This window comes from Chelmon rostratus, chromosome 17 (assembly GCF_017976325.1).
Source record: "Chelmon rostratus isolate fCheRos1 chromosome 17, fCheRos1.pri, whole genome shotgun sequence".
Taxonomy (NCBI): domain Eukaryota; kingdom Metazoa; phylum Chordata; class Actinopteri; order Chaetodontiformes; family Chaetodontidae; genus Chelmon; species Chelmon rostratus.
This window is the reverse complement of record NC_055674.1, coordinates 3,766,988-3,787,129: the sequence shown is the minus strand read 5'-3', so window position 1 is coordinate 3,787,129 and position 20,142 is coordinate 3,766,988. Positions and strand designations below refer to the sequence as shown.

The 20,142-nt window shown below is 44.8% G+C and overlaps 1 protein-coding gene across 2 annotated transcripts; it reads left to right on the top strand.

Annotated features, from left to right (window-relative positions):
• Positions 1 to 651: 651 nt before the first annotated feature.
• On the top strand, positions 652 to 20,033 carry LOC121621184 (glycine-rich cell wall structural protein). 2 transcript variants are annotated; one of them, XM_041957536.1, is made up of 24 exons: positions 652 to 778; positions 2,104 to 2,151; positions 2,287 to 2,313; positions 2,741 to 2,800; positions 2,891 to 2,923; positions 3,063 to 3,137; positions 3,276 to 3,359; positions 4,705 to 4,734; positions 5,031 to 5,075; positions 15,220 to 15,282; positions 15,393 to 15,440; positions 15,531 to 15,587; positions 16,151 to 16,204; positions 16,475 to 16,507; positions 16,674 to 16,709; positions 16,803 to 16,862; positions 17,180 to 17,224; positions 17,719 to 17,760; positions 17,942 to 18,001; positions 18,121 to 18,195; positions 18,592 to 18,624; positions 18,957 to 18,995; positions 19,521 to 19,577; positions 19,801 to 20,033. In XM_041957536.1, exons 1-24 carry the CDS (start codon positions 712 to 714, stop codon positions 19,803 to 19,805), a joined length of 1,176 nt encoding a protein of 391 aa, XP_041813470.1. In that variant the 5' UTR covers positions 652 to 711; the 3' UTR covers positions 19,806 to 20,033. The 2 variants fall into 2 exon arrangements, with proteins under 2 accessions (XP_041813470.1, XP_041813471.1); XM_041957537.1 differs by lacking the exon at positions 16,803 to 16,862.
• Positions 20,034 to 20,142: the final 109 nt, after the last annotated feature.

Genomic DNA, 20,142 nt, shown 5'->3' with positions numbered 1-20,142 from the left:
TTCACACAAGTCTTCTAGCACAACCTTTGGATCATGTTTTACTGCATTTCACCACGAATATTACTTGTGTTTGTGACAAACTGTTGAATCCTGAATCCTTGACTCCTTGTGTGCAGTGAGTTGCAGAAGAGTCAGACAGACACTCTGGGTGTTTGCTCTTTAGTGCTTCCTTCACAGAGAAGAAAAATCCTCTCTGGCTGTTGGTCTGAAGAGATTTTTGAATCCAGCTCCTTTGTTGTTTTTGTCTTTTCCTTCTCTACCCTTGTTACTATGGCCGGAGGCTTTCAACCTGCCTGTCTATTATTAGTTACCAGTTTGAGACTTATACTTTCAGAAAAATGTGAACGATACTACGATAAACCATCAGCTCAAACACAATCTTCCTTTCTCAAATCTTGTTAATCTGACGGTGATGTGATGGTGAACAGAGGGTGTGAATTTTCAGGTGCAGGAGAAATATAACGAAATCTCACTTCCCATGTGTGTGTGTGTTCTCAGCTAATGGAAATGGACCAAAATGGGCCTCAGTCAGACCAGTGTGTGTGTGCAGAGGGCAGGACTGGGTGGGAGTGTATCGAAGAGAATACTGTATATAAGACATGAGGGGCAGTCGTGCTTTAAGTATCCGTCCATCCATCCGTTCATCCGCCCGTCAGTTGGTCTCGCTGCTCTCCATCCGTGCTGCTCAGTTTTTTGTCCCCGGTCTCCATCATGCTGGTTCCAGCTCTGCTGCAGACCTCGCTGGTTCTCTGGTTGGCTCAGCAAACTCTGCAAGGCGGTAAGAAAAACATGGGATTACAGGAGCAGAGACAGAACGCTGGTTGTAAACTAAAATCAGAGTTTATTTTAGTAAGTTTTGCCAAACTTGAGAATTTTTAAAGCATATTTGGTCATTTTTTCAGCCTGTCTTGACACAATGTCAGTGACCAGGACCAGTTTTATTGTCTGTGCTCTTGTTGAAAACATCTAATTCCTGTTTAATTCCTCTGCGGGCATGTCATACTAATCAATACAAGTATATATAATAATATATATATAATATATAATATTAAAATGATCAGATTTATAGTATCTAAGTTAGTTAGTTTTCAGATTATCATGGATACTGTTAACCTTTGTGTTATAACATTTATCTTTTATCTTAGCATCAGGTTAAAAAAGATAATAGAAATATTTGTAGAAATTTAAAAAATACACTTTTGACCAGACACAGTCTGTTTCTTTGTTTCCTGATTATAAACTTGTAATATATATATATTTTTAATTTTCATTGCCAAAGCTGTATTCATGCAATTAGTATTTGTATGTTGTGGCTGTTTTTTGTCATTTTGTGTGACAAATTCAGCTCATCAGAGATCTCATGATGTCAAAAGTAGAATGATTTGACCTTGAATGCTGCGGTGGATCAACATCTCCACTGACTCTCTCTCACTTACCTGTTAAATATCATGTCTATGAGACCGAGGGGGAAAAAGCTACTGGACTATGAGGGCTCCACCGTCAGTGATCGCGCCAAGTCACCGCGGTTTATATTATCTAATTTGTTTGAATCAAAGGACGTGATGAAAAGGTGGCAGTGGCGAGTAAAATCTGACAACCTATCGTGAGATGAACCAGCAGGCTCCACACAGTCGCTTCGATTTGTCTCTGTTTCCATCAATGGATGTCTGTTCCTCTCTCCTCCTGTTGTCCGGTCAAGTTGCAGGATTCATGAAATACTTTTGTGCCGTTTGTGATGCTCAGTAGTTTGAAGTAATTGATGCTGTCACCTATGTATCTCTCAAAATATGCACTGTACAGCTCAGCTCCATGTCAGTTATATTCAAAACCACTGAGGCAACAAACACGAATCTTTGCTAAAAAGAGAAAAAAAATCACTGAAGCGCTTCTGCAGCAAAAATCTGTTTTTGTTTTCCAGAAAGGTTCAGTTTTGTGCACACTTGCACGTTGCACGTTTACACTGTGTTGCCTCATTACATGCATTATTGTCACCCTTTCCATACATCTGCATTTACTGCACACAGCATGAGCTGTACTGAAAAACTTTTGGTCCTTTTGATAAACTCAAAGAACAAATTGTGACCAATGTTTGCAATTTTTCAGGGGTTAAACCTCAAAGTGTGTCCTGGGGGAGAGTGCTGCCAGCCAGAGGTAAGTCACAGAAACTTTTTAAACTTCTTTAAGGTGTGTATTTGTGTTTAAAAGGCTTTGAAAACTGAAGAATAGTAGTTTAGTAATGATATTATTAGCTCATGTGTCTGTCTCTCCTCGTTGTCTGGTCGTCAGGTGTTGGCATTGGAGTAAAACCTGGAGGTGAGTAGTTTTCTCAGCATGCATTAACATCCCACCAAAAGATTAACTTGTGGCTAAAGTGCAAACATTAGTAATTAAAGAAATAATGGCACCGAATTAGCGCTTTCGCTGACTGATTTCTGGGTTTGTGGATGCATTAATGTGCACTGTCAGCCGTGCAAAAAATTCGATTTACAGATAAGTCAGGAGAACAAATAGAGCAGCTGCATACATGTCCACATGTAATATAAGTTTTAATATGTAACATCAAAGGCACGTGTAGTGTGCACTTCATCATATACAGATGTACTGCAGGTGACATGTACCTGGGCTTTGTGTGAACTTACGGTTGTATCAGACATATTTTAAAATACGTCCTGAGGGTTCAAACAGTGAATGAAATGTTCTAATTAAATCATCAACTGTGTCCTGTTCTACTTTTTCTCAGTTGCAGGTGCCCTCGGAGCACTGGGGAGCCGATATGGCAGCAAAGCAATGAAGACTGGAAGTATGTTAAACCTTCTGTTTCGTTTTCTACACACAGCGTTTCGCCTCAGATAAGTCATTTTGCATTTATTCCTTTTTGTTTTAATCTTAGTTGGACGTTATCCAGGGGCTCAGCTCGGCGCCGGTAAGTAAATCTTTATCTGATGCAGGTTGCAGCATTAGAGTAAAACTATACATACAACATGTTCTCCAGTCCCGATGCAGAGAAACGATCTGTATCTGTCCATCTAAAGTCAAGGTGAACATGTTCTGTGCTTTCACAGGAGGCTACAGAGCTCTGGGTTTAGGAAGCAGAGCAGGCCTGAAGCCAGGTGGATATGGAACTCAGGGAGCCTATGGTACATCAATGCAAGCCCTCACAGAACCCTCATAGCCTCTCTCGACTCTCTAGACGACTGATTTGTTCCATGTAGATAACAAAACGCGTTTCTTATAATAATACACATTTTCACTAAATATCTTCCTTGTGGTTGCAGGTGCCAGTCTGGGCACAGGAATGGGTCTGGGGACTGGACTTACAAATGGACTGGGACTGGGTTTGGGCCAGGGCGGGAAACGTGGTAAGACTGACATACAAAAGGAATACGTCACAATCTGATAATTCAGTTTAAAGCCAGTATCTGTTGGTTGGTGTTGGATCCTTAATAGCAAAAATAAAAAATCACAAGCAGTGTGTTTACTATGCATGAATAAAAATTTGTACAAAGGCAGCCATTAGCAGCCATTATTTGCAGCCAGAGCCACTGAAAACATTTATAGAACAGATTTATAGCTTGATAAAGAACTTTTCATTGACAGTAAAAGCTTGACTCACCGCTATTTGAAAAGTTGCCAGATGTACTGATCTGGGTGATATTTAAGGTCTACAGGCTATAAGCAGTAGGGTCGTAAATAAACACACGATTATCTGGCAAAGTTACAGTTTTGGTTTCTTCCTATGAGAGATTTCTGCATCTGTTTTTCTCTGTGTGTGTGTTTCTTACTGGGTTGAAGGCCTCAGATCTGGATCTAGATCAGATGGCAGATATGGGGTTTTTTTTGCTCATGTTGTCATCCACCCAAACAGCTCTGACGAATCAGTATTTAATTGTTTGACTCTTAATAAATAATAACCAAGTATGTTTTTTACTCCAAACTTAAACTCTTATTGTTGTTTATTTGATAATGAATATTAATGTTACAAAGAAAACCCTAACCCTAAGCCAGCTGTAGTCTTGTCCGTGCTGCATGCAGGTTTTGGCAGAAAACTGTCAAGGCTAAAAGGAAATCACATATATTTAGGTAGACATATTTGCTTAAGTGGTTATTTATTCGCATGCATCTTAGTAGCATATATGCTGTTTTTTAGTCATTATAAAGCATTTATTAATGCTGTATTCTGTAGGTAAGGGTTAATAAGGGTTTAAGATTGTAATTCATGCAAAACATGCAAATTTCTCTTTGGAGATGAATAAAATATCTATCCATCTATCTATCTATCTATCTAGAGATCATATTCTAGTTGTAGAATATGATCTTGCTGAATAAGACATTAATATGTGCTTTAAAATTACCAATAAAGAGCCAACATGCTACTGATATGCATACATGCTAGTAGGCAACTGGTTAATGGTGAATGTGTACCTTAAAATAAAGTGTTACCTTTATTTCTGCTTTAAGAGGCATTTATATAATGATATATTGTGCCTTCCTGTTTTTGTGTCTTTATCATCACTATTCAAACCTGGCAGGTGTTCATTGTCAGTTTTCACTGGTGTTACACTGAAGCAGTTGCTTGTCAAGAGGCAGTCTGTTTGATGTCTTTGGAAAAAAGACGGAGATGAAGACAAATCTCTCAGAAACAGTTTGGTTTCAGCTGTAAAACTCTTTCAAATTAAAAATGAACTGTGTTCTGTGACTTTCCAGGTTATGGTGCTGGTCATGGCGCTCTGCCTGGTAAGTAATTACATGCTTTGTTCCATGACTTCCTTACGCTGTTTGCCCAGATGAGAGTGTACACAGTGAATTACACTCTCTGTAAGCCCTCTGGTTGTTTGTTTGATAAATCTCAGCTAAGTGGCACTCTGTCATTCTCTGGGAACATGATATATAGAGCAGATCTCAGCAAATAAATTATGTGTGCTTGTAAAACAGAGAAAAACCCAGGGCACCAGTGATGTAATCAGAGTACTTGTCAGATTTACAGATTTGCTCCTAGTCCTCTGAACTTGGCTTTTTGTTTTTTTGGCCAGGATATGGGGCTTTAGCTGGCATCGGTTACCCTGGAGCCCGACCAGGTAAGTGATGAATCAGGTCTTACCTCGGAAGCCATTACTTCTTCCATTCAGCTCAGATTTGTGTGCTGCAGGGTGTTCTCTCATGTCCCGTCATGCTCGCCACAAACACACACTCATGCTGCCTGTCATGGATAAAATCGGCTTTAAAGAGATATCAAAGGTAGCTGTCTTGCAAAACCATGTCCAGCATCTTTGATATAAGGATTTCTCCTGTTCTGCTGAACTGAGGGCCTTTTATTCTATCATCACCTCCACCGTTGCAGAGATGCTCGCCTTTGAAAACAAACCCTAAAGACTGCATGCCTGTTTGGAATAGTGTCAGCCTGGGTGTCTCTGTCAGTTAGCATGCTGAGCGACATTAATGACAGTTCCCCTGTCTGCCATCATGAAGAACTGGACCTGGCTATCCCACTGGACTGAGGGCTAAAACCTGGTAAAAGCTTCACCACAGTAACCAGTGGTCTCTGTTAGTCTGTGTCTGTCTTGTGTTGTGTCCTCTCACTGAGGTTGAGTTCATGCCTGCTTTTGTTTGCATGAAATCACAGCTGTCCACTGTAATATTATCATCAGCTCCTCGGTTTGATCTTGCGTGCACAGACTCGCGCTGATGTTTGACTGCGTCAGTGTTTCGTCTGTTTTGCATGTTGCATGAGTTGCCCAGCTCTCATTACTGCACCATCAGTCTGAGAGTTAATCAGAGCTAATGAGAGTTGATGGGTGTGGAGTACTTAATGCTGTGGTTTACAAGAGCTGAGGGGGCAACTGGAAAAAAAGGTTACGCAAACTAAATACACACAAACAACTGGATCATAATAGCATGAAGGTGTAATGGCCCTGGTGAGCTCAGACCCAGACGCAGAGAAAAACACAGGAGGCAGGTAGAAGTTGAAACAAAAATCACTGTCTTTACTGAGTTATCAAAAAAAGCCAAACACAAGGAGTCCACGAAGGCAAACAATACAGACAGGAAAAAGGCAAAACTCTTCAAAAACTAAGGCAGGGAAATTCAACAAACACTGGAAGCCAAACGTAGCTAAGCACAAGGGAATATCACTAGGAACAAAGACGATCTGGCAGAGACATGTGGAACTGGTGGGGATATATACACAAAGGGAAGGGAGGGAGGCTAATCAGGGGCAGGTGAGTAAGTGGCCTCAGGTGGGGTTGATGAGAGGCGGGAAAACACAGGAAACTGGAATGACACAAGAGGTAGAGTTACAAAAATAAAACAGGAAACATGACAGGAATGTTACAGTACCCCCCCCTTTAATGGACGGCTCCAGACGTCCCAGGCTGGTCTGCATGACGCTTGTGAAAATCCCTTATGAGGGACTTATCCAGGATGTCCCTAGACGGGACCCAGGACCTCTCTTCAGGACCATATCCCTCCCAATCAGCCAGGTATTGGCAACCTCTACCCCTGCGGCGGACAGCCAGCAGGCGCTTCACAGTAAAAGCAGGCCCTCCATCGATGACCCGGGCGGGCGGAGGGGGTTTGGAGGCGGGGACCAAGGGACTGGTTTTCACAGGTTTGATTTTGGAGACATGAAAGGTGGGATGCACTTTCATGGTTCTGGGAAGACATAATTGCACAGCCACAGGATTAATGATCTTGGAGATGGGGAAGGGGCCAACAAACCTGGGAGCCAACTTGCGACTTTCCACACGGAGAGGCAGGTCTTGAGTGGAGAGCCAAACCCTCTGTCCCACACGGTAACGAGGAGCCGGAGTACGCCGTTTGTCAGCCTCCTTCTTGTAGCGTCCTGAGGCCCGAAGAAGAGCTGCCCGAGCCCTCTTCCATGCAAGGTGACAACGACGGACCAGGGCCTGAGCAGATGGGACGGCAACCTCACCCTCTTGGTCTGGAAACAGAGGTGGCTGGTACCCATAAACACAGTGAAAGGGGGACAGACCAGTGGCAGAAACAGGAAGTGCGTTATGAGCATACTCAATCCATACCAACTGTTCACTCCACAGGGATGGATTATGGGAGACTAAGCATCTGAGAGCTGTTTCGAGTTCCTGATTGTAACGTTCTGTCTGGCCATTAGATTGTGGATGAAAACCAGAGGAGAGGCTGGCTGTGGCACCAATCAGTCGGCAGAACTCCTTCCAGAACCGGGAGGCAAACTGAGGCCCTCTATCAGAAACAACATCTTGTGGCAAGCCATGCAGACGAAACACATGAGACAACATGACCTGTGCCGTCTCCTTAGCAGAGGGGAGTTTGGCCAAGGGAACAAAGTGTGCCATTTTGGAAAAGCGATCGATAATGGTGAGTATGACGGTGTTACCTTCGGAGGGGGGCAAGCCCGTGACAAAGTCCAACGATATGTGGGACCAGGGTCGTCGGGGTACTGGGAGAGGGCGGAGCAGCCCATGCGGTCGTTGTCGTGAGGTCTTATTCTGGGCACAAACAGAACAGGCAGAGACAAATTCCCCCACATCCTCCACTAAGGAAGGCCACCAAAATCGCTGCTTAAGCAGACTGACCGTCCGACTCACCCCTGGATGGCAGCTCAGCCTGGAGGCATGAGCCCATTGCAGCACCCGTGGACGAAGCGGGATAGGGACAAAGAGGAGGTTCTGAGGACATCCCTCCGGAATTTTAGCCCCCTCCAGTGCTTGCCTCACCTCACTCTCAATGTCCCAAGTCACAGCTCCAATCACACAGGCAGCAGGCAGAATGGTAGAGGGAGACCTAGGAAGGTCATCAGGTTCGAACTGGCGGGAGAGGGCATCAGGTTTGGTGTTCCTGGAGCCGGGGCGATAAGACAGGGTGAAGTTGAAACGGGTAAAAAACAGGGCCCACCTGGCTTGACGAGAGTTCAACCTCCTGGCTGTTCTGATGTATTCCAGGTTCTTATGGTCCGTCCATACTAGGAATGGCTGTTCAGCCCCCTCCAGCCAGTGTCTCCACTCCTCCAAGGCCAACTTTACAGCCAACAACTCCCGGTTACCCACATCATAATTTCTCTCTGCTTTGGACAGTTTTCTAGAAAAGAAAGCACATGGGTGAACCTTATTGTCTTTGAGAGAGCGTTGAGAAAGCACCGCCCCGACCCCCACATCTGAGGCATCAACCTCAACGATGAACTGAAGCTTGGGGTCCGGCATGGAGAGGATGGGTGAGGAGGTGAACCGTTGCTTCAGGGTATTGAAGGCCTCTTCTGCTTGAGTGTTCCACTGAAACTTAGAACCAGGAGAAGTGAGGGCATGTAAAGGGGCTGCTATGGAGCTGTAGTTCCTGACAAAGCGTCGGTAGAAGTTAGCAAACCCCAAGAATCTCTGCACCTGCTTGCGGTCAGAGGGTGTTGCCCACTCAACCACTGCACTAACCTTGGCAGGATCCATTTGGATGCTTCCAGGTGACACAATGAACCCCAGGAAAGAGACTGACTGCTGGTGAAACTCACATTTCTCCGCCTTGACGAAAAGCTGATTCTCCAACAGCCGCTGAAGAACCTGCCGGACATGCTGGACATGCTCATTCTCATTCTTAGAAAAAATCAAAATATCATCCAGGTAGACAAAGACAAAACGGTTAAGCATATCACGAAGAACATCATTGACCAGGGATTGAAAGACTGCTGGGGCATTAGTGAGTCCGAAAGGCATCACCAGATACTCATAATGGCCATTTGGAGTGTTGAAGGCAGTCTTCCACTCATCCCCCTCCCTAATACGAACAAGGTGGTAAGCATTTCTGAGATCGAGCTTAGTAAAAAAGGTGGCTTCTTGCAACAGTTCAAAGGCAGAAAACATAAGAGGGAGGGGGTACCTGTTCTTGATGGTGATGTCGTTGAGGCCCCTGTAGTCAATGCACGGTCGCAGGGTCTTGTCCTTCTTATCCACAAAGAAAAATCCAGCACCAGCAGGAGAAGAAGAAGGGCGGATAATGCCAGCAGCTAAGGAGCTCTGGATGTATTGCTTCATGGCTTCCCTCTCAGGAGCTGACAGGGAGTAGAGGCGGCCCTTGGGGGGGGAGGTCCCAGGGAGAAGGTCGATAGCACAATCATAAGGTCTGTGTGGAGGCAGTGAAGTTGCACGAGCCTTGTTGAAAACCTCCTTCAAATCCATGTAAGCAGAGGGAACGCCAGACAGATCAGGGAACTCTGAGGAGGGGTCAACAGGCTTGGGGAGATCAGCAGATAGGAGACAGGATGAATAACATTGGTTACTCCAGCCCAGGATGGTGCCAGTAGCCCAGTCTATATGCGGATTGTGCTTAGTTAGCCACGGAAAACCAAGAATGAGAGGAAGTTCAGGAGAGTCAATGATGTAAAAAGAAATAGTCTCTGAATGATTACCTGACATGAGGAGGGCGAGGGCTGGAGTCTGGAGTGACACATGACAGAGGAGACGACCATCAAGGGCGTGGGCCACCAGGGGGGAGGGGAGAGGCTTGAGTTGCAGCTGGAGCTGGCGAGCGAGGCCTTGATCCATAAAGTTCTCATCAGCTCCGGAGTCCACGAAAGCAGCCAATTCCAGGGAAACCACAGGAGATGAAATATGGGCCTGGGTGAGTGCACGGGAGGGTTTTGTAGAAAAAGTTCTGCTCACCAGTAACCCTCCATTTACTGATGAGCAATGCCTTTTACTGGGCAAGCTGCCAGGAAATGTCCTTTGAGACCACAGTAAATGCATCTTCCCTCTCTAAAGCGGCGCTGTCGCTCCTCTGGGGAAAGCTGAGTTCGGCCCACCTGCATAGGTTCCTCCTTTTCCCCAGGAGATGCTGTAACTTCCCCCCTGGAGCTCCCAGAAAAACTGGAACGAAGCTTGGTTGGAGACCAGGAGGTGGGCTGCCCCCAGTGGCCGGGGGTTCTCCTCTCAGCCTGAGTCTTTTCTCTCCTTCTGTCAAACAAGCGATTATCAATTTTGATGGCTAGGGCAACAAGAGCATCAAAGTCTGAGGGCAAATCAAGTGGAGCGAGGTGATCCTTAATTTCATTAGACAGGCTATGCAGGAATGTGTCAGACAGAGACTGAGTGTTCCATTCGCTGTCAGCAGCCAGAGTCCGAAAGCGAATGGCGTGGTCTGCAACACGACTGTTGCCCTGTTTAAGAGCCAACAAACCCCGGGCTGCCTCTCGACCAGGGGTGCAATGACCAAAAACCCTTTTTAGGGCAGCAGAAAAAGTCTCCTCAGACTGGCATACAGGTGACTGTCTGTCCCATTCCGCAGTAGCCCACTCCCGTGCTCTTCCAGTGAGGTTGGTGATCATGAAGGCAACACGGGAATGGTCAGTGGGAAACGCTGATGGTTGGAGGCCAAATGTTAGAGAGCAGAGAGTCAGAAAGGAGCGGCAGGTCTCAGGGTCACCGTCATACCTTTCAATGGGTGGAGCACGTGGTTCATGGCGAAGGACCGGCTGGGGATCAGGCGTGGCTGTGGAGGCAGGGGGGGCAGGCGGAGTAGAGGCAGCCTCTGCCGGAGCTTGCTTGCCAAGAAGCGTTAAACACTGCTGGAGCTGGGTTGTGAGTGCGAGAAGCTGCTCCTTCATGGCATTCTGGAAGGCATCTTGGCGTACATGAAGCTCTTGAACACCTCCGCCCAACTTGTTCATCACCTGTTCATGGTCCTTCAGTCGCTGCCCTTGCGACTGGAGAGCAGCACGGAGAGCGTCATTCTCTGCTGGGTCTGACATGGCCAGATCGTACTGTAATGGCCCTGGTGAGCTCAGACCCAGACGCAGAGAAAAACACAGGAGGCAGGTAGAAGTTGAAACAAAAATCACTGTCTTTACTGAGTTATCAAAAAAAGCCAAACACAAGGAGTCCACGAAGGCAAACAATACAGACAGGAAAAAGGCAAAACTCTTCAAAAACTAAGGCAGGGAAATTCAACAAACACTGGAAGCCAAACGTAGCTAAGCACAAGGGAATATCACTAGGAACAAAGACGATCTGGCAGAGACATGTGGAACTGGTGGGGATATATACACAAAGGGAAGGGAGGGAGGCTAATCAGGGGCAGGTGAGTAAGTGGCCTCAGGTGGGGTTGATGAGAGGCGGGAAAACACAGGAAACTGGAATGACACAAGAGGTAGAGTTACAAAAATAAAACAGGAAACATGACAGGAATGTTACAGAAGGAGTTACTCTGACAATTGTGAAAGCTGCATTTAAGCTTGAAATCACGCTTTGTGGGATCTTATGTAGAATTTATTTGAACATAAAAACAAATAACTCACATTAATTTTTTGAGGGCTACATCTGTGAACCATTAATGTTTTAAATCTGTTCTGGTTGCAGTTCTTGTTCTGTGGGTTATAGCATGCATGCAAATATTCAGAGTTTGGAGGAAATCTGACGATTGAAACTGCACCAAAAGTGGAATTATTTCAATCTACAGATACATATGTTTCACTTTTAAAACTCTGGCTCTGTCCTGTAGATTTCTGCTTTCATGTCTCATTAGTGTTTGTGTATCAGTGTCTTCGTCCCACGCTGATGCCGTCTGAGTCAGGTGGTGTTTTGTCTCTGTGCTGTAACACTGGTGTCTTTCATGGCATTTCAACAATTTGGGATGGCAACATTTTGCTGTGATGTCATGTTTTTTGTGTTGATGTCATTGCTCTGACTCAATCAGAAGGACTGTGTGTGTCCTTCCACGGTGTGTGCTGTCTCTTCGTTGCCTCACTTCCTTATTACGGCGATGAGTTCGACCTTTGAAACGGGACTCATTTCAGGCCATGATGGAGTTTGTCTTGTCTCTGTTTGGTCATGAATCACCTCTATTTGAGTAGTGATTACTCTGTTGATGGTGTGTTATATTGCATTGAATGCTCTGATGCACACATCAACAGCACACTAAATATTTTGCCACTGGCCACTACAGTGTGCTGTTGACCTCAAAGAAGAACTGTTGTCTTTGAGCCACCAAGACGTCGTGAATGCATGATGATATTTCTCTGCCAGGTGTGTCTACAGCAGATTTGGGTGGACCTGAGATGGCCAGTCTGGGCCAAGATGTTCAAGATCTGAGGAGAGAAAAGAGCAGAGCGCTCGGTACGTCGTATGGAAAAAGAGACGGAACTCTTGGACCTGAAACACCCGACATGAGAAGAACCAGCACACTTGGTGCCACAGCTCCTGAATTACAGGCAGAAACTGGCTTTAAACCTGCTGGACTGCCACCTGGAGGAGAAATCAAAAGCCTTCATCCAGAACTTAAGTCATCGAGTCTTGGACCTATGACACCCCTTGATGAACAGAGTAAAAGCTTGGCTGTCTCTCAAGCACAAGGAGGAGAAATCCGTGAACCTCACGTCTCAGAAAGAAGAGCAAACCATGGAGCCGCACTCGCCGCTGGAGGTGTACGACAGCAACGGCCTCTTGATAAAGACAATATCAGAAGTCCGGGTTCTGCTTCTTCTCAGGCACAGAGGGCAAGAGACTCATCTAGCCAGCGAAATCAGCGAGCCCCAAACTGTGGATCCACTCTTGATCTGTCAGATCTATTGGAAATCTATCGGCATCGGCTGTTGGGTTCAGAGCCACAGAGGGGTCAACGTCTAGTGCCCCAGCCTCACGTTGGTAAGGACCACAAACAGCTTGGACATGCGACTCCACAAGCAGGCACAGAGAGAATCTATCAACTGCCTTTTTCACAAACTCAAGACATCAGAAGCAGCATATTCTCTCTTCCACAGGGAACCAGAAACTCTCTATCTGCTGCAGCAGGCAGGCAGCACGCCAAAGACCTTCATCTTGAGGCGAAAGACGCAAATGTGCCTAGAATCCGTGGGACCGTTGCTGTAGGAAACCGCAGTCGTGGTTCTCTGAATCTTCAGGCACAAGAAGGCCGGCGCTATGGACCCGTGATCCCGGGTGCAAGTGGGGTCCAGAGTTTAGGCATCGCCTCGGTGGAAGGACAGGAGGGCACAGGCTTTACTGCTGATGGTCAGGAAGCGAAACACCTTTCCCACGCTGAACGTGAAGTGACAAACTCTAAAGCGCTCAGTATCCCAGGACAAACTGGGAGGAATCCCCAGGAAACAAGTAAGAGCAAAGCTTTGTCTTTACACGAGAGCTTCATGCTTGAGATCCACACAATATTTCTCCTCTTTTTACTGTGTATTTATTCCATCAAGCCTCACCTGGTTCCCATCGCATGTCCCCTACTCTACACCCAGCAAACCGGTTAAATTATCAGCACACACCTACAGTTTTCTGTCTGAAGCTACAACGTAAGGATGGTTATTGTCTGTGTTCTGCAGAGTTTATGAGGTGTGATCAGTGACACATGGCTGATTACTGCACCTGAGCCGGTTCGGCTCTTCAGGAAATATGCTAATAAGCATGTACAGTGCTCATGCTGCTTTATGATAGCTGCTGTGGTCTCTAGATAATGAGCCAGCAGCTGGAGTGACCAGTGGTTCTATAAATAGTAAATCCATTAGCCTGTATGTGCTGAGCAGTGTCCTTGTATAATTTCACCTTGGCATGGATGGAGAATCACAGTATCCGTAGTCATTGTGAGATTGAAGCCTCTGACAGACTATTTTAAGAGTGGTATTTGGCTTTGTGGTGTATCGGCTGTCATCCAGGGGATTTCACTCTGAATGAACCGGAAGCCAATAGCAAACCTGCATGTGCATTTAACATTATTTTGCATAAATACTTCCTGAATCTCTACATAAAATAGATTAATACTGAATAGTTTTCGTCTCTGTGTTGTGGTCCAGGTGTGTCAGGGCCCTCAGCTGCTAACAGCAACGTGAGGCACCTGCTACCTTTCCCAGGAAATCTCTCTGTGTCGCTTCAAGCAACAAACCAACTGAGAATAAATACTTTACCGACCACGGATTGTGCTGTTGAGTCTCACTGCTCCCAAAAAAAAGCAAAGGCACGAGGAGGAGGAACATTTTCTTTTAACGTTCTAAGATTTCTATGCTTGATCTGTATGCTTTTCATCGCACAGCATCGACCGTCAGAAGACCTTCGAGTGCTTGAAGTAGTGTTTTCTTTTTGTGATCTCTGTCGAACAAAGTTTATACCTCACAAAACATACTTCAGTGTGCTGCCATATCTTGTGTGCCATGTGTTTTTTGTGTCGTATGCAGTCGTACCCTAATAATATGAAAGGAGTTTCGAAAATAGGGAAAGTCTTCTGTTGTTACAAAGGTTGGATCCTCCTTCAAGAGCTCAGAGTCCCAGTGCTGAAAACGTGGCACATTTATACTGACTCTGGTACATGTGTTTGTTGTATTCACTAACACCTGGGGCGGTGCACTGTGTGGCTCATATCTGCTTTGGATTGATTCAGGTGATGATCTCTCAGTCACTGATGTGAGAAGTTTAGATCAGAGTTACAGTCAGTGTTAGTTGATCTCTTTATCTTCATATCACACTATTTATTTTATGCATGTGCTCCTCTTTCACAAACATGCAAACATGATAAATACTAGATGCTGGACAGAAATACACACAATTAATGGAAAAATAGAGTCTGCACACTAGATAATGCTCCCGTGAAAATTCATCCTGACAGTAACCCACATGGTGGTATAGGAATACATTTTTACGTGTGCATGAGAGTGTGCGACGTCTTTCTGGTTGACTCATGATGCGTGCAGCATGTTTCAGGTCGTCGCAGGCAAGGGAATGAAACAGGAAAGAAAGAGAGCGAGTAAGACGACGTCTAAAACAAGGAGAAACAAGTGACCCACGGAGTAGAAATTATGAAGAGATGTTGACAGATGCAGCATCTGGTGTTTTGTTTTCAGGACTGAGTCCAGGAGAGTCAGTGGTCAGTGAAGACGATGCTAAAAACCATCCAACCTGAGACAAGGTGTTGAAATCTATTGCGTGTGTGTGTGTGTGTGTTTTGTTCCACTGTCAGCTGCACATGTCAAGCAGTCTGTTCACAGCATCTTCTGTATATGGAAACAACTGAATGAGGCTGGATATTATGTCCCAGTTTTATCGTGTGTTTAAAATATGATTAGACTTCCAAGCAGAAGCAGCGCCGAGCGATCGTTACTCATGTTTTCTCTAGAAATGTTGTGCCATTAAAGGATCGGAGCACATCTCCCTCCCTAGCCCACAGCAGATTATATTATATCGGATTATATTAGCCTTTATTGTGCACAGGTGATTACAGGTGATTTTGCTGAGCTTGCGTTAACTTCCCCCACAGGTTACATTGGTGGAGCAGGACACTATCTGGCACCGAGCCTGGGCGCTGGGGGCTATGGAGCAGGTAATGTTGGGCACTGACACATAACACAAGAGCAGCTCTTGCTAGCAGATGGAGATGCTGATGTAGATTTACACCAGCTGTGGTAAAGGATTCCCACCTACTGCTTACAGGTCTGGGGCAGGGAGCATACCTGGGAGGTGCAGCTGGCAAACTTGGAGGTATTTTAATTTAAGGTTGATGCTCTCATTTCTGTTTCTTTTTGGACTGTGTCTTTACTCCTAACTCTCTTTCTCTAAAATGCATCTCAGCTGCAGCTGCTCTGGGACAGGGTGGATATCCTCAAGGTGTTGCAGGGATGTCAACCGGTGAGGCTGTGGTCTAATTTTACTATCTATCTCCTCTCTGCAGCCTATTCAATCTCCGTTTGTTCTCTGATATTTGAACCTTAACTTCCTCAAACTTACTGACCGTATGCAAATAGAGAAGCTTGTCTGAAAGCACAGACTGAAGAGAAACCTGAATGTTAACATCAGGGCTGAGGACGCACAGAACATCATGTGTGGCACAGCAGAGAATCAGCTGCTACTCGGCCTTTTGCCTTGTAAAGCGACCCTTTGCTCGTGAGTCTTTCCTGTAAAAATGATCCGAGTTCTTCCTCACCTTTCTTTAAAGGTCACAGGAGAGGCTGCTTCAGCATCTTCCTTTCCTCCCTGGTGAATAATTGATAGTGCTTTTAAAAAGTAGAAGGCAAAAACAACAACAAAGGATTGCTCAAAAAGCATTCCAGTCATCTCAAAATTGTACTCCTGCATTTCCTCTTCTTTCATATGCATTGAAATCACAGTATTTTTTTCAGTCGTGGCTTTGCATGTTTCATGTTTGTTAATCATTGATGTCTTCTCTATGCTTTGAATGTGTGTTATCACAGGCTATGGCGATGGAGCAACAGGATACCTGGGTGCGATGGCAGGCAATGGCTTTGGTAAGTGGAAACTCTTCAGATTTTACCAGATAAACTTCGTCCTCTGCGAGTTACAGAAGGCAACATGGAAGACGGTTTGAATTTAAAAACCAAAACTTAAACCTTGAAATGTGAAATTGCCTGCCCGCTATGGCCCAGGACCATTCTTCATTCTGTTTGGTGTCAGAGGGAATCTGCATCAAAGCCGCCACTGACAGGACTGATGATTTTCAGTTAAGACAGGCTGATCCTTTGTGTTGAGTGACTTTCTTCATTCTGTTCTCCCTGAAGGTGGAGATGCTGGTGCAAAAGCTTTGTCTACAGGTATCTCACATGCATGCTGAAGACTCCTTGTCCTTTCCTTTTGGTGCTGGGTACAGTCAGAAATGTCAAATACAGCACTGGCTTGGAAAGATTAGCTTTGAATTCACTTTGTACAGGAAGTACGTAGCCTTTAAATGTTTTAACGTACAGCCGCTTCTCTCAACAGGTTATGGGAACGGTTACAGCGATGGTTACGGGGCTGGTGAGTGCCATTCAAAGAAAAAGAAGGGAGGTTAAGGGGGACTGTAACGAGTCATAGCTCAGACACATAATGCTAATAAGAACTATGTTTCAGGGCTTGGTTACCCTGCAGAGTTAGCTGATGGTGCTGAGAACAAAGCAGGGAAGAGTGAAGGTAATTTTGAGGTGTTATAAACCGTCTGAACCCCATAACAGGTGATGGCACTAACCTGTAGATGCTTTAACCTGCAACATTTGACAGAAAATAAGAGGCCTTCAAGAAAACACACTTCCTCTGCTGAACAACCAGTGTGGTCCTTTATCCACTGGGTGTAGCTATTGTCTCTTATTTATAGAAGCTGACCAGTTGAATCTGGTGGTTTCTGACTTCCTGCTCTTGTAGATGCTTTTCACACAGTTATTATTTAAAGCTGTGAATCAGTTCATGCATGAGCAGTGTTTGACCTGCATGTTTTTTTCTGATTCTTCCAGCCCTCAGCACAGGAGGCTATGCTGGACAGGTCCAGGGGGCGTATGGTAAGAAATTTAACGATGGAGCAGCAGCAGAGATGAAGCTGTATGCTCCTCCGGCTGCCGTACAGTGTTTCATGTAAACCAACGAATAGTAGACGGCACTGAGAGCGAATGCCTGCACCAAAGCTGCACAATCCAGTGCATACTGTTTAGAATTAAGAGTGGAGGAGATGACATGAACAAACAATTTCCCTCCAGCATGCAAAGCTGCAGGCTCTGTGATGGTTACGGTCTGCTCATAGTAACATATGAGTTTGTTGTCTAATAAATAGCAGCATTGTTTCAATCAGAGCACAAATGCAACATAAGACCAACAGCTAAAAATATATGTCCACCACATTTCAGTCACATCTGATACTTTTTAAGAAATCCTCTCAAGCCAACAGACAAGCTTGAGGGAAACAAGCTCCTCAAATTCACCAATTAGAGCTCTGTATGGAGATATTTTCTGTGATGTCTGAAAGCATGTCTCTAAAGCCCCTCTTGTCGTCTTTCAGGAGCACTTGGTGCAGGACTGGAATCGACTGGTGGCAAATATGGTGAGCAATCCTGACATGACCTCATCCTTCTGTCACAGTATTAGTCAGGCTTCTGTTTCCATGCAAGAGTCAGACTTGAACTAGTGGGTTGCACCGAGCTGGTTTACAGCCTGTGCAAGTGAAATGGTGAAAAAGGAGAAGAGATATGAATCAGTTTGCCCATCTGATTTTGTTCCTGCAGGTGGAGGAGCTCCTCAGGCTCCTTATGGCAACTCTCCAGTGATTCCCACTGGACTGGAAGGTAAGCTTGTGGTCAACTGCCCAGCCTGAGGCCCTCAACTCCAACAGCAAATCATATTTTCATCAACCATCGCAGCTCGCAGTCAAACATTAACAGTTAAACACTTGTCACGCCCTCAGGTGACGGTGGCTACCCATATGCTGCTCAGCAGCTTGGCCTCGGTGCTGAAGGCGCCAAAACCGCCAACAAATATGGTGAGAATGAGTGACTGTGTGACCAATAAACCGTGTGTAATGGAAAAAGTACCGTTTGATTGTTCCTGTTTAGCCAGATAAGTCCCATTGAGGTTGAAACCCTCAGTCAAACAGATACTAATGAAAAGAGAGAATTACTAAAATGGATAAAATTGATTAAGAATGCAAACAATAAGCAAAGAAGTTATTTACTATGAAATATTTAATAGTCACGCTTTCAGTCAGATATCTGCATGAATATGAACGCTTTCTTTCTAATCTCTGTCAGACAGCAGATATCTTTATCTGAGATAAAGTTTTGCTGTTGTGTCTGTGTGTACGATATTTCTGTCTGTTATTACTCATCATTGTACCCGGATTAGAGACTGAGCATCTGCATGTGTTGTGTTGTTATAGGAGCTGGTGCAGGATATGGAGCTCAGCAAACAGGTGAATTTCTGTGTTCTCTCTCAGTCAAAGAAACACACACCCTTTCACACCATGCACAAGACCCCCTCTGTGTGTATTTTGTCACAGCGGGGGTCTGTTTTTTTGCAGTGTTTTGTGGAGAGGCGATGACAGATGTAGAGAAATGTAGCCCTTAACATCCTGAAATTTGTTTCTGTGAAGACACGTACATCACGATCCCTGGCTCGGTCAAACAAAGACCATCAGATCTTAGAAATAAATCCGAATTGAGCACCACATCTTGCAGCGTGAATGTAGTGTCTTTTGTCCTGGTCTGTTCTAAGAATGGAACGTCTTTGCTTGTGTTTGATAAGGTTACGGTGCTCAGCTAGGAGCAGCTCAAGATGCTTTGGGTAAGCGAGAAACCCACAGACTTCCTCATTTCTGATCTCCTTCCACTCACGTTGCTGCTCCTGTTGACCTTATTAGCCATGTCTTCTTGCATAATATTACACTGACACACATAGAGTGCTGCACATTTTGCTGTTACAGAAAAGCTTTTCTATCTAATTATTGCTGTGTTTTGCATGTGTCTAAATATTGCTGTTCCTTCAAGCATACACATCTTTTTCCTGAGTAAAACAAATGAGGTAAAGCTGTTTCTAGAGAGTGAACTCTTTCCTCACAATTGTTCTTTTGACATACTCTGAACATGTGCTTTTACTTAAACTGCTTTCATGCATAAAGTACAACTGCGTGCATTATGGATTATTCTCCACTCAAGGGTGTGAAGGCGCACGGGGAGTTGGCTGAGTCCTCTAATAAAACTCAAAACCCTTTGTTGCAAGGTTTAACTCAGCTGTCAGACCTCTTTTTCTCACTGCTGCAGTTTGCTTCTGAGCACATTTGTAACTTTGAACTGGTTCATCCTTTCACAGGAGAGCAAGCCGGCAAATACGGTGGAGTGAACGGTGCCCTTGGAAATGGATATAAAGGTGAGAATGAACATGATGATGCAGGAAGGTCCAGTTAAAACATCATTGAACTATTTTGAGTATGAGGAGATTGACTCTAAAGCACAATCATTTGTTAAGATGGACATCTTTATAGTTTATTATGTCATTTCATTAACACTGCATCAAAATTCATCATTATATCCTGATTCATCATCTCTGTACGTGTCCCCCACCTGTCCTCTTTGTCTCTGTCTTTAACCAGGCTAACTCAAATGACCTGGACTTCTTCAAGTGGATCATTTCCACATTGTGTTCAGTGGAATGTGTTTTAAAGCTTTTTGTGTGTTTTTGTGTTGTCTTTCATTTTACTTGTCTTTCTCTGTGAGTGGACATTTGTTATCCGTGTCTGTTTGTCTTGTTGGTCCAAAACCTGCAGTGCCCCACCAGTCTTATTCTGTCAACACTGAACTGGCTGGTGGTGACTGATGAACATGAATTGATGTGCTAATAGAAAATGATCTCTATGTTCTAAAATATATTTGAAAATGTTGACTTTTACTGCTTGAATCCAATAAAGTATATGTCAAATGATGCTGGACAGAAG